At 40.0% G+C, this 15,504-nt stretch overlaps 1 protein-coding gene across 1 annotated transcript in view; it reads right to left on the bottom strand.

Moving 5' to 3' along the window:
• The window catches only part of SLC12A7 (solute carrier family 12 member 7), a 352,177-nt gene that overhangs the window by 153,003 nt on the left and 183,670 nt on the right, over window positions 1–15,504 (bottom strand). Inside the window, exons 8-9 of the mRNA XM_075826873.1 lie at window positions 13,905–14,110; window positions 12,118–12,282 (exon numbers count right to left, since the gene is read on the bottom strand). Coding sequence (XP_075682988.1) covers window positions 12,118–12,282; window positions 13,905–14,110 — 371 coding nt within the window. The remainder of the gene's footprint in view (window positions 1–12,117; window positions 12,283–13,904; window positions 14,111–15,504) is intronic.

Raw genomic sequence — 15,504 nt, 5'->3', positions numbered from 1 at the left:
ATATTAACGAGAAAATGAAAAAGTTATACTACCTAAAATACTTGCTTTCAATTCCTCACTATTTTGAAAATATTTGTTAAACTGGTCTACGAGAACATATCTAATACATATCTAGTCCTGCTCTCAGGTGAGGGTTTGCTTCAATTCTATCCAGCCTAGGCAATCTTCGGTGAGTTACAATCTTCAGCAGCTGCACAAACCTCTCTGGTAGTTTTCTACAAAAGTATTAGGCATCAAGCACACGACAGTGCAGTATTTATGGTCAGTAAATAACGCACGGACAGGCCATGGAGTGTCCTCCGCATTTTCAGACCGTGCTCACCGTAATAAGTATAGGAGCACTGTCTGTAAATGCGGAAAAAAAAACGAGCATATCCAATTTTTTGCGGCTCATTTCTACGGCCCGGACACACACTCTTAAATATACGGGAAGGTGTCCATGGCCGATATAAATGCATTGATCAGTATTTTATCCGCTATTAGGGATCCGTATTTGCGGATAAAACTAAGTTTGTGTGCATGAGGCCTTGGGCCCTGTGCACACAAAGTTCTTTGCCGCATTTCTTGCTGTGGAAACCGAAATTGCCTCCCATTGATTTCACTGAGAGGTGGAGGCATGATTTTCCGACTCAAAAACCCCATTAAAATCAATGGAAGACGGAAAAAAAAGCTGCAACGTTTTTTGACGCGTTTTATGGCAAAAAACGTTCTCGCTTTTTGTCCTTTGCCTGCTGAAGACCGAGGAAAAAAAACGCATCAAAATTTGCGACAAAAAATTAGTTAAAAACCCTGTGGTGTAAAACACCTTAAAAAAAACCGATGCTGATTTTCACAGGCAGAATTTTCTGCCTGCAAAAAAACTCAGTGTGAACAAGGCCTTAGTCTTGAGTCCAGATTGTTTAGCTCATAGAGCATTGCCAAGACCAGATACAATTGTATAAATTTCTCAACTGAGAGCAGGACTCCGTATGTATGTGTTTGCTGCCTCTGAATGCAAACAAGAATGAACAAATATTGTGAAGTATAAAAGATAGTTGTATAACTTTGAGAGTTACAATTAGTACAAAAGAAGAGGTTCTGAGGAACTAAGCCAGCAGGGCCCCTCACCTGCATTCAGCTAATTAAGCCTCATGCGTATTAATAACACTCAAGTTCATTGGGAGATGGTGGTCATACTGTGAACCGCTGCTACGAGTGTGACAGCGTTTTACAGTATTGAGCAGTCTAAGTGATGAAGGGGAAGCAGCGCTAACCAGAGAACTGCAGACCCTTTGAACAGCTGATAGACAAGGGTGCTAAGAGTCGGACCGCCACCGATCAGATATTGATGACCTCTTCGGAGGATAGACCATCAATTTTAGCTCACTTGACAACCGCTTTAAGGTATAAAATACCATCAGCATTAATAAGAACCTGACACTAGATTTACGGGCACTAAACCACTAGCATGTCATTATACTGCTGTCGTTAAACATGTCCTAAAGTGTACGTTTCAGCATTTTGTCTAAAAAGAAGTTATAATATAGCGTATGCTGTATGTAAATGACCAAAGATGAGTCCTGAGTTAAGTCCAGTTGTATCGGCCTCGGCTTCATCTAAGCTCTAAGCATGCGCAGGATTCCGTTAGACTCATCTCAAGATTCTTCCCTGGTAATTTAGATACAGTGCGCGCTGCATTATAACTTTATTTTAAATCAAGTGCAAAAACTGATAGTTTTTAGAGGGGCATGTTTAAGATGCTATTACCCAGCAGTTTAACGACATGCTGGTGGCTTAGTGCCCTAAAATCTAGCGAAAGGTTCCTTTAAAGGAAAACAATGAAGCTCCCAGCTATTATGATTTTATAGGACTTTTGTCATGTGATTTTGAAGGAAATCTTTGAAAACCCGATGAACATAAAATCAATGAACCTTATGTCATTAAGCTGAATGTGCGCTCACAGGCACGTTCTTTTAAAAACAATGATAACGTTTGAATTAAAGATTTTTCTGTGATTATATTCTTAACACCATACACCTAAAATAATGATGTCCCTTAAAATGGTTATTCTTCCTTTTAAATCACAGAAGTATGAATAACGTAGTATGTATAAAATAAAGTTTCACATTCTTATTTGCTCTCAAAATGATTTTCAGGTCTCTTCCCATCTGTGTACAGAAAGATTGGTCTATCATAGGTTGCAGGATGGTGACAATAGTGTAGTCTTGCTGCAGTGTGACAAAAAAGTCTATGTACATCTTTGAAATGAATAAAAAATAAATAAATAATAAAACAATGCATTATGTTATTTTAAACAAATTTTAAATTTACTTTTTGAGATACAGCTTCTGTGTATCCTGTATGCTTCGAAGCTGTATCTTGCAGTCAAGGCCGAATCAGTCAGGTCAACGGGACTGACGGCTCGGCTAAAAGCTGTTCCTGCATGTCAGAGACATGCAGAATCTTGCGGTTTTCGATCACATCCAAGTGAAAACAGTTAAATTCTGCGTGTCAGAAAAATGCAGGACCAGCTAGGAGACAAATTTTGTTTACTTAAAAATCTATTTAAAAGTTGCTTAAAATCACATAATACCTTGTTTTGTTTAAAAAAAAAAAAAGAATTGAGTTCAAGGGTTTACATAGCCTTTAACTATTGTATAGAAAGGAATCTGTCCATCAAAGGGAGAAGGAGGGCAGAGGGGAGCAGGCTTTCCGATACATCTCCCAGGGCCCAGCACTTTACACAGAGCGTGTGCAGGGAATACATAGTATGGTTTAAGAACTCCGGAATCTCATTGTTCTGTGTAAAAACACATCCCTAAGCTTAACTTCCCTGTCACTAATTAAACCAAAAAAGAATACCTATAAATTCAAGGTCATATATCAATGAGTATAGTTGCATATATGGGACCCCATGCATAGAAACACCAAAAAGTTATCCCTACATGCTATAATGAGACCAAATGAAACGTATCTTAGAAAAATACAAAATGACTTTATTAAAGACAAACAACACAGTTGATCAAGACACTTTAAAAATTACCACCCATAAAAACAATGTACAGACAGTACAAAGAGAATAGACAGTGTTGAATATAAGGCAGGGCAAACAATGGTAGTATAATGCATACTATATCATAGACTATAAAGTATGTATCATGAGTATAAATATACTGATATCAATCACCACAGCAAATGCCTATAGTATGACCACAAAGAATGTAAGGTAACTGTCATGAAAAAGAAAAATCACTAGGACCCCAAGATACGCATACCAAAAACCCGCCATGAGCCATTCCACTGCCACAACACTGTCAGAACACCCCAACGCGCGTTTCGCACCTGGCTTCGTCATGGGGTCTTGATCAACTGTGTTGTTTGTCTTTAATAAAGTCATTTTGTATTTTTCTAAGAAACGTTTGATTTGGTCTCATTATAGCATGTAGGGATAACTTTTTGGTGTTTTTAACTTCCCTGTCACTAGCCTATGCTTGGTAAGACCAGACTTACATTTGCTTAAAGATGCTCTGTCACCACATTATAAGTGCCCTATCTACTACATAAGGGGATGGTCGCTATAATGTAGGTGACAGCAGTGTTTTTTATTTAAATAAACGATCTATTTTTACCACTTTATTAGCGTTTTTAGATTTATGCTAATGAGTTGATTAATGCCCAAGTGGGCGTATTTTCACTTTAGACCAAGTGGGCGTTGTACAGGGGAGTGTATGACGCTGACCAAAGTGAAAATACGCCCACTTGGGCATTAAGCAACTCATTAGCATAAATCTAAAAACGCTAATAAAGTGGTAAAAATAGATAGGTTTTTTTTAATAAAAAGAATTACGGTCACCTACGTTACAGCGCCAATCTCCTTATGTAGGAGATAGGGCACTTATAATGTGGTGACAGAGCCTCTTTAGGGTTGCAGATTTAAAATTTATTTTGCAACATATGTGACACATTTTAGGCTTGCCAAATATGCGGCAAAAACGAAGCCAAAAAAACTTAGCGCATGTTTTATGCCATTTTAAATCTCGGCATGCATGTTCCCTAATGCCCTTAGGATAGGCCATCAATATTAGATAGCTGGGGGTCCGACTATCAGCAACCCCACCGATTAGCTGTTTGAATGGGCTGTGGCACTCGTACAAGAGCTGCAGCCTCTTCATTGTTTACATGGTTCTTCTCTCCGTTCATACTTTCACGCACCGTTGCATTTGTAGCAACCACTGTGCAAAAGTTCTAGGCAGTTGTGGGAAAAATGCTGCAAAGTAAGAATGCTTTCAAAAATAGAAGCGTTCGTTTTTTTTTTTTATCAATTACAAAAACACAAATTGAATGAACAGAAGAGAAATCTAAATCAAATCAATATTTGGTGTGACCACCCTTTGCTTTCAAACGAGCATCAATTCTTCTAGGTACACTTGCACAAAGTCATGGCTTTTGTAGGATAAAACAGGTGTATGATTAACAAATTATACCAAACAGGTGATAATGATCATCATTTTCATACATAGGTTGAAGTACATTAGTTAACTGTAACAGAAAAAGCTGTGTAGAAGGCTTAAACTGGATGAGGAACAGCCAAACTCTGCTACAAAGGTGGGGTTGTGGAAGACATTCATGTCACAGGTCCACCATGGCATAAATTAGCATGGCAACACAAAAGGCAGCAAAAGTAAGGCCTCTCCCAAGCAAATATTTCAATGCACACTGGGGTTTCAAGATGTGCTGTTCAAGCTCTTTTTAAGAAGCACAAAGAAATGTTGAGGACCGTAGACGCGTTGGTCGGCCAAGGAAACTTAGCGCAGTAAATCAAAGACACATCAAGCCTACTTTCCATCGAAATCAGAAGATGTCCAGCAGTGCATTCAGCTCAGAACTGGCGGAAACCAGTGGAACCCAGGTACACCCATCTACTGTTCGAAAAATTCTGGCAGGAAGTGGTCTTCATGTAATAATTGCAGTTAAAAAGCTATACTTTCGACGTGAACAAAAAGGGCCAAGTGAGTCAACCATGCACTAAAACATAGTTACTGGGGTGCAGAAAAATTGGAGGTTTGTTCGCCGAAGGGCTGGAGAGCGGTACAATAATGAATGTCTGCAGGCAACAGTGATGCATGGTGGAGGTTCCTTGCAAGTTTGCGGCTGCATTTCAGCAAATGGAGTTAGGGATTTGGATTAATGGTGGCCTCAATGCTGAGAAATACAGGCAGATACTTATCCATCATGCAATACAATCAGGGAGGCATTGGATTGGCTCCAAATTTATTCTGCAGCAGGACAACACCACCAAACATACAGCCGTCATTAAGAACATGGGCGTAACTAGGAAACACTGGGCCCCATAGAAAACTGTTGACTGCCCCCCTTCCCTGGGTGCCACACACGGCCCCCTCCTTGTAGTTAGTGTCCTCCTGTAAATGATGCTATACAGCCCCCCTGTAGATAGTGCCATACAGACCCCACCGTAGATTGTGCCATACAGCCCCCTTGTAGACAGTGCTATACAGCCTCCCTGTAGATAGTGTCACACCTCCCTTGTAGATAGTCATCCTTCTCCCCTTTAAATAGTGTGCCCTTCCCCCTTGTAGATAGTCCCATACAGCACCCTGTAGATATTGCCCCCCCCACTTCCCCTAATAGATAGTTCCCCCCCACCTCCTCTTGTAGATAGTGCTCGCCTTAGAGATAGTGTCAACAGCCCCCTGTAGATCGTGCCCCCCTCTCCCTTGTCGATAGCGCCATACAGCCTCCCCTGTAAATAGTGGCCCCACCTCCCCCTTGAAGATCGTGCCATACAACCCCCCTTATAAATTATGCCCCCACCTCCATCTTGTAGATCGTGTCACACAGCCCCCCTGTAAATAGTGCCCCTCCCCCTTGTATAGTGCCATACAGCCCCCCTTGTAGACAGTGCCCCCAACTCCCCCTGTAGATGGTGCCATACAGCCCCCGTGTAGATAGTGCTTTACAGCCCCTTTTGTAGATGGCACCCTGTACCACCCCTGTAGATAGTGCCAAACAGCCCAACCTTGTAGATAGTGCCCCCCAAAGAAATAAAAAAATATACTCCCCTATGCCGCGGTCCTGCTACGAATGGAGATGCTCCAAAGTATCCTCAACGCCCACAGGATCCTTGCGTAGGCCAGCATGATCCAGTGATGTCATCACGCCAGCCTGCGCAGGGATCCTGCCCCTGATAGGCTGCAGACCGAACGTGGCCTGTAGCCTAGTAAATAGCAGAGCAATAGATACTTCTCTGCTCTGCCATAGTGTTAAATAGAATCTGCGTCCTAAGGACGCAGATACTATTGAATGTGGCGTGAAGGCTTCCTCAAATCCTAAATATTTAAAACTATTCAATGATATCCTCAGATATTGGAAGTAATACCGTCTGCTAGCATCACCACCGGGCATGGGGCCGCTGTGGCTGCTACGGAGGTAGTTACGCCACAAAGTAACGATTCTCAACATCATTGAGTCAGTCTGCATGAAGACACAGAAGGATTTGAGGAAGCCTACATTCACAGTAGATCTGTGGTTAGTTCTCCAAGATGTTTGGAACAACCTCCCTGCCAAGTTCATTAAAAAAATGTGTGTAAGTGTACCTAGAAGAATTGATGCGGTTTTGAAAGAAAAGGGTTGTCACACCAAATATTGATTTGATTTAGATTTCTCTTCAGTTCATTCATTATGCAATTTTTTAATTGATAAAAAAAACAAACGGATTAATTACTACTATTTTAGACAGCATTCGTAGTTTGCAATATATATATATATATATATATATATATATATATATATATATATATATATACACATATATACATACACAGTCCAATTGTAGATGAACACAGCACTCCACGCAGCTATATATTAGGCCATGTGCACGTTACCAGGAGGATGAATCAGTTCCCCAACTTGAATGCATAAGAACCATTAGGACAAAATAACGGCACCAGGAATTCCAGATAGATGAAAAAGGGTGGATTTATTCACCTCAAGTGAGCAGCGCCGTTTCTGTCCGTCACAGAACCTTTCTCAAGCTGTACAACACTACGCACATTGTCAGATATAAATAGGAGGTACATCCAATAATTAACATAAAACTAATTGACGTATAATTCGCAAAAATCCGGTGTATACATAGAACTTTCAACCCATACTATAGAACAATTTTATAAAGTGCGTAAGTACAATCGTACTTTCATATACCAAGTGCAGTGTACATGGATATAAAATATGTAAAAAAACAATCTGTGTTTTAATTAGCAATTAGGCTAATCAATAAAAGCTGCAGAGGCCAATCTAAAATATATAGTTATATGTAGATCACATCGGAAATCATACATTACCAATCTGTTGCACACCTTGAGACAGCAGCGTTCACGTGCGCGCCTACTGCGTACGCTCAAAGATGGTGCCCAGACAGGAACTAGAGTCTATGGAACGCAAGCTGTGAAAAAAATCAATGCGCATGCGCCAGATCGGAACTTGCGTTCCAGCCTATTTGCGCATGCGTGGGCTACGTTTACCCAATGTCACAGTTCTAAAAACCTAAAAAATTCAGGATTTACAAACATATTGGGCTAATGCAGTGAAGAAAATACTGCATAGATAACATGGTATGTGAAATATGGTACAAAGATGCAAAACATCTACCTTCAAATGGCACCGTGGTTAATCCTCAGTTAAGAACATATAGCTCAGCTAGATAGGCTTCACTACAAATCAATTTAAGTGGGAAGAGGATCATTCCATATGGGATTTCACACTCGATCCACACCAGTACTCTCTAGGAGATATATATACACTCTACCGTTCAAAAGTTTGGGGTCACCCAGACAATTTTGTGTTTTCCATGAAAACTCACACTTCTATTTATCAAATGAGTTGCAAAATGACTAGAAAATATAGTCAAGACATTGACAAGGTTAGAAATAATGATTTTTATTTGAAATAATAATTTTCTCCTTCAAACTTTGCTTTCGTCAAAGAATGCTCCATTTGAAGCAATTACAGCATTGCAGACCTTTGGCATTCTAGCTGTTAATTTGCTGAGGTAATCTGGAGAAATTTCACCCCATGCTTCCAGAAGCCCCTCCCACAAGTTGGATTGACTTGATGGGCACTTCTTGCGTACCATACGGTCAAGCTGCTCCCACAACAGCTCTATGGGGTTGAGATCTGATGACTGCGCTGGCCACTCCATTACAGAAAGAATACCAGCTGCCTGCTTCTTCCCTAAATAGTTCTTGCATAATTTGGAGGTGTGCTTTGGGTCATTGTCCTGTTGTAGGATGAAATTGGCTCCAATCAAGCGCTGTCCACAGGGTATGGCATGGCGTTGCAAAATGGAGTGATAGCCTTCCTTATTGAAAATCCCTTTTACCTTGTACAAATCTCCCACTTTACCAGCACCAAAGCAACCCCAGACCATCACATTACCTCCACCATGCTTGACAGATGGCGTCAGGCACTCTTCCAGCATCTTTTCCGTTGTTCTGCGTCTCACAAATGTTCTTCTGTGTGATCCAAACACCTCAAACTTCGATTAGTCTGTCCATAACACTTTTTTTCAATCTTCCTCTGTCCAATGTCTGTGTGCTTTTGCCCATATTAATCTTTTCTTTTTATTAGCCAGTCTCAGATATGGCTTTTTCTTTGCCACTCTGCCATGAAGGCCAGACTCCTGGAGTCGCCTCTTCACTGTAGACGTTGACACTGGCGTTTTGCGGGTACTATTTAATGAAGCTGCCAGTTGAGGACCTGTGAGGCGTCTATTTCTCAAACTAGAGACTCTAATGTACTTGTCTTGTTGCTCAGTTGTGCAGCGGGGCCTCCCACTTCTCTTTCTACTCTGGTTAGAGCCTGTTTGTGCTGTCCTCTGGAGGGACTAGTACACACCGTTGTAGGAAATCTTCAGTTTCTTGGCAATTTCTCGAATGGAATAGCCTTAATTTCGAAGAACAAGAATAGACTGTCGAGTTTCACGTGAAAGCTCTTTTTCTAGCCATTTTGAGAGTTTAATCGAACCCACAAATATAATGCTCCAGATTCTCAACTAGCTCAAAGGAAGGTCAGTTTTATAGCTCCTCTAAGCAGCAAAACTGTTTACAGCGGTGCTAACATAATTGCACAAGGGTTTTCAAGTGTTTTCTAATCATCCATTAGCCTTCTAACACAGTTAGCAAACACAATGTACCATTAGAACACTGGAGTGATCGTTGCTGGAAATGGGCCTCTATACACCTATGTAGATATTGCATTAAAAACCAGACGTTTGCTGCTAGAATAGTCATTTAGCACATTAACAATGTATAGAGTGTATTTCTGAATAATTGAATGTTATCTTCATTGAAAAAAACTGTGCTTTTCTTGCAAAAATAAGGAAATTTCTAAGTGACCCTAAACTTTTGAACGGTAGTGTATATATATATATATATATATATATATATAATATTATTAAAATAGAGATTATGTCTGAAGCCACATGTACCATATATCTATATAAAAAGTGTGTATATAGAAACAAATTTTTATACCATGATTCACACACACTATTACTGAATTTATACAGGGTTGAAGAACTAAAAAGACATGTAATTATCGTAGAACAATAGCGAACATATACAACAGGCCTCTGCTACTTTCGTGCAGCCGTCAAATTGCTTCACAATTAGTGAAGATATAAAAAATAGAAAAAGCAAACAATTAATATATAGTACACATAAGAACCATAGTGATGCAACAGGTTTAAAAATACACAAACAAAAACTTCCAAATCAGACCTCTGAGTTACATATATGTATAGATAAACTATACCATTAAACGAGTCCACCAACAATATCCTCCATGTATCAGGAGAGAAGTCACCTTCTCTTCTAAATATGTGGACCAAACGGGTATTCCACATTCAATTCCTTAGGAGACATAGTATCAAGTCTATATATCCATTCCAATTCCTTTCTTTTAAGGGCCCGCTCCCTATCCCCACCCCGTCTCATTGGGGGTACTGAGTCTATAATCATGAATCTGAATTGTGATATCCCATGATTATTATCCGAAAAATGTCTGGATACTGGTAGATCCCGTCTTTTAGTTTTTATGTTGGACTTGTGATTCCTCATCCTCAATGTTACCAATATAGTGAAGGCCACAAGGGCAACTGAGTAAATAAATGGCAAAAAATGTCTGACAAGTATAGAAACCCCAAATGGTCATAGGTTTACCGGTTTGTGGATGGTTAAAGGTATTGCCCTTAACCATATTGTTACAAATAATACATCCCAAACAGGTGTAACAACCCTCTCTCCTGAAACTCAATCGTATCAGGAAATACCCTACCCAGCACACACCAATCTTTCCTCAAGATCTCACTGACTTGTGGGCTAAATCGCAGAGAAGATAGAAACAAAAGGAATGCGAACCTTCATTTTCCTAGAGGTCTTACCACTTAGAAGGGCATTCCTATTTAATACCAGAGCTCTTTGTTTGTTCATCTCAAGGAGATGTTTAGGATACCCCCTCTCCATAAACTTCACACACATTTGGTCAAGTCGTGAGGATAATTTGTCCTCTTGGCTTACTACCCTCTTGACTCTGATCAACTGACTAAAGGGCAAAGATTTCAACATTGTTCTGGGATGGTCACTAGTGTAATGCAAGAGATTGTTTCTGTCTGTTGGTTTTGAAAAGAGATCAGAGACTAGATCATTATCAGATACTGAGATGCATGTATCTAAAAAGACAATTGACGTATCAGAATAAGACATAGTGAACTTAATCGTAGAGTTCATAGTGTTCAAATAAGAAAAAAATTCCTGTAATTGACATATAGAGCCGATCCAGATGAGGAAGACATCATCTATGTATCGCCACCACCGCAAAACATGGCTGTAGTGGTGGGACACAGACTAGGTCCTCCTCAATCCGCCGCATGAAGAAGTTTGCATATGTGGGGGCAATATTGGACCCCATCGCCGTCCCTCTCTTTTGTAAGTAAAACTTGTCAGCCACCATGAAATAGTTCTACCCCAGAATGAACTCAAGAGGAGATCTAATAAACGAAAGTCTTTCAATAGAGCACCCTGATTTCTCTAAGTAGAACAATGAGGCATCAATGGCCTCTACGTGGTCAATGGAGGTATACAGACTCCCCACATCAAGGGTAACCAGGACCGGCCGGGCAGGGACCACAAGATCATGGATCCTGACCAGGAAGTCTGAGGTATCCTCGATGTAGGAGTCCGCACCAATGGCAAATCGCCTAAGAATTTTGTCTACATAGCTACAGGGACAAATAGAGAATCACTCCCTGATACAATGGGACACCCAGGAGGTCTGACTGGGTCCTTATGGATTTTTGCCAAAAGTTATAGTACAGGGGTGACCGGAAAGTTCTCCTGCAAAAACGCTTGCAAATCTTCGTCAATAATTTTATGCGTAAATGCAAAGTTAACCAAGTTATTCAGCTCACGAAGAAAAGTGAACTTAGGATCTCCTGGTAAAAGCCCATAAACATTAGTATCACTAAGCTGACCATCCATTTCCTGCAGATAAGAGGAGGTGTCCATAACAACTCTAGTTCCGGTCTGGGCGCCATCTTTGAGCATGCGCAGTAGGCGCGCGCGCGAATGCTGCTGTCTCAAGGTGTGCAACAGATCGGTAATGTATGTTTTCCGATGTGATCTACATATAACTATATATTTTAGATTGGCCTCTGCAGCTTTCATTGATTATCCTAATTGCTAATTAAAGCACAGTAGATTGTTTTTACATATTTTGTATCCACGTACACTGCACTTGGTATATGAAAGTACGATTGTACTTATGCACTTTATAAAATTGTTCTATAGTATGGGTTGAAAGCTCTATGTATACATCTGATTTTTGCAAATTGTACATCAATTGCTTGTATGTTAACTATTGGATGTACCTCATATTTATATCTGACAATGTGTGTAGTGTTGTACAGCTTGACGTGATAAATCCACCCTTTTTTCATTTATCTGGAAGTCCTGGTGCCGTTATTTTGTCCTATGGTTATGTATATGTATATATATATATATATATATATATATATATATATATATTTTAGGATTTAAGTAATCCTTACTACTATCGTTTTACCTGTCACAGAAGGAAAGTAAATTCCAACAAGCATTGTGAAGTAAGTCATTATGTCCGTTAACACATATTTTTGACTGTAAGCTTTTTGTCCTTCTCCTGCCGCAGTGGATGTTTGGTTCCGCTCAACAAGAGATCCTTTTTGACTATAAGAACTCCAAAGATTATCTGAAATACAAAAAAAAAAAAAAAAATTTTCAATCATCATCATCTGTAAAAAGTGTAAAGCTGCTTTTCCTAATAACACAAATAGAGGACAGTGGGGTGGAAAAAAACCGCAATTATGAGCTGGTCAAGCATTTTTCTCCATTACAGGGGGTTTCCAATTAGATTTAAATGTAAAAGGGGTTTTCAATTAAATATGGATTAAAACAACAAAAAACATTGACTTGCCTTTAATATTCCCGGACGCTCCAGCACCAATTGTTCCCTTATCCCCCACTGATCTTAGTTTATGCAGCAGCCAATCTCTGTCCGCAGCTGTGACATCAGTGAGGTCTACCTGACATGGATTTGTGGCCATATCCTAAATGTGTAATTGTCATTGCGTTCTCACAATCCACTGCTTCCTGGTACTAGGAGTCCAGTGAAATTCTGCATTTATATTTCTAGCTCAACAGCCAATAAAATAATATGGACATACAAATTAGATAAATAAACCAAATAGTTTACAAAGTTTCTTAACCTTCTAGATAGACAGGTCTCAAGCGCACACCTCTCCATACTATGGTCCCCGCTGCACCATAGTATGGAGCTGCAAGGGACTGTGTGCCGCTGGATGATCTGTCTGAGGGTGCATATTGTACAAATACCTCCATAGTACAGCTCCAAATGGAGGATCCTATCACTGACTCTCTTGTGGATATAACATAGTAAGACTTCACTTTTATTAAAAAATAAAATAAAAATAGCGCTTCGCTTCCTTTCTCTATACCACCTAAAATAATTGGTTTCTGTGGGGGAGTAATTGCTGATAGAGACCAGACCAGGAGACAGTGCATCTTAGTCTAAGCTCACAGTTTTGCATCCATGTGACTGACATTCTTATACAAGCTACATTTGTGTGCAATTATAAGGCCTTACTCACACGAACGTGTGCGTATTGCGCGTGCATAAAACGCTGCGTTTTTCGCGCGTTCCAGTTGCGTGTGCCATCAGTATGTGCTGCGTGCCTGCGTGATTTTCCCGCATATGCCATGCTTATGACACACGGTTAAGCAAATCACACGCGTCACATGGAAATGCTTCCGTGTGCCGTGCGCGATTTTTACGCACCCATTGACTTCAATGGGTGCGTGATGTGCGAAAAACGGCCAAGTATAGGACGTCGTGAGTTTTACGCAGCGGACATACACTGCGTGAAAATCACGGACTCTCTGAACGGCCCCATTCACTAACATAGGTCCGTGCGATGCGCGTGATTTTCACACGCGTATCACAGACGTAATACACGTTCATGTGAATAAGGCCTAATACTAAGCAGTCACGCCCCTCATGTGAGCGGGTGTTTTATCAGTATATTGCACCGGTGTAATCTCCCTCTATGTAGCATTGTGTTTTGTCTGCGTCCTGTTGGGAGGTGGTATAAGTACCTTCATCATGAGTATGGATGGTTTAGTGATTTTAAATTAATATAGTTCTTCTTCGGTGATTTGAATACAGGACCTGCTGCATTATGAGGCAGTCAAACTCTAATTGAAAAAAAACGTATTCTAATCATTTTTCAGGTATCACTGATCTATGTATATCTAACCTTCCAGTATCCACTTACTTCAATAATTGTTACTCACCAAGTAAAACACCACTAGCAACTCCAGGTATTCCCTGTATTTCAGTGATGTTATTTGAGATAAAGTATGAATCACAAGTAGTGCTGTCATTTGTAGTTATACAGAATTTATTCCATAGTGCTTCATTAATTGTACTATTAGAAATATATTTGGCACAAATATCAAGGTTTCTTTTGGCCAACACGCGATTTCCAAGAAGGCATATCCTGTAGAGGACAAAAATTACAGGGCAACTATTACAATCTTAGAAAGAGATAGGCAATTATTGAGATAAACAAGTCATAGAAATTAAATTTTTTTTTTACAAAAGGAGGTACAAAAAAAACTGTTGGAAATCTGTTTTGAACCAAGTAAATTTAAAATGAAATTCTATTGAAAAGAGAAGGTAACCATTTATAATGCAAATAAATCCTAATTGTGTAACATTCTAATATACAATGTCTTCCAATTTCCTCCCATTTTAAAAGCCATGTACACTTTTTTTTTTTAAATAAATCAATGTTTTTTTTTTGCTTTTTAAGGACACAGCTTCTATGTATCTTGAATACATAGAAGCTGTATCCTTCCGTCAGAGCTCATTTCGTCATGCCAGCTGCACTGACGATTCTGGTGAAAACTGGTTCAACTTAGATGTAATCATTATCAGCTGGATCCTGCATGTCAGAGACACACAGGACCAGCTTTCACCGGAACTATCAGTGCAGCTGACCTGACGGAATCGGCTTTGACAGAAGAATACAGCTTCTATGTATACAGAATACATAGAAGCTGTGTCTTAAAGGAACACGGTCACAAAAAAAATTTTTTTTTACATCATCTTGATTTTAGTGCTTTATTAAAAACTTTTATATTTATTTGTGTGTTTGTGTTTTACTTTTTTTTATTTTTTAACTTTTTCTTCCCTATGGGGGCTGCCATTTTTTTTTCCATTTCTGTATGTGTCGATTAACGACACATACAGACATGGAATACGGCAGCTAAAGTCCCATAGTGAATGCGAAAGGGCCCGTTCCATCCACTATGGTGTACGCTGTCTGTGTGGGAACGGCGCATGCGCCGCTCCCACACAGTCCAAGTTGAACTGTGCGCCGTCCGGCGCCATTTTCCTGTAGACTGGAAGTCGCGGCCGGACAGTAAGATTGCTACTTCCGGTCGCAGCTTCCGGACTTGGAGCGGCGGTAGCAGACGGAGCGGACGGACCGGAGGGAGCGGCGGCGACTGAAGCAGGTAAGTGTTTTACTGTGTGTTTACTAGTGTATGTAAACCTACTACACTGTGTTAGCTCAAAAAATGGCGACACACAGTGTAGGAGGTTTGACCGTTCAATCCCCTCGTTTCTCCCGGCACTAGCCAGGATAAAGGAGGGGGGGATTCTGAGAGCTCACTAGAGCGAGTGAGTTTTCCCAAATTTTGCAGCATAAAGCAATGTGGTTGCTTTACCACATGCAATGCTGCAATTTTGGGAATTGCTCCATCTAGTGACCAGCACTGGGAAATATTATAAATTAGAATCTAATTTATAACATTTCCTGACTCGTGAAAAAAAATAAAAAAATTAGAACAATGTTTAATCACCTATGCACTAAGTGTTTAACTAAAA

The sequence above is a fragment of the Rhinoderma darwinii genome, chromosome 5, assembly GCF_050947455.1.
Source record: "Rhinoderma darwinii isolate aRhiDar2 chromosome 5, aRhiDar2.hap1, whole genome shotgun sequence".
Lineage (NCBI taxonomy): Eukaryota > Metazoa > Chordata > Amphibia > Anura > Rhinodermatidae > Rhinoderma > Rhinoderma darwinii.
This window is presented reverse-complemented; position numbering and strand designations above follow the sequence as displayed.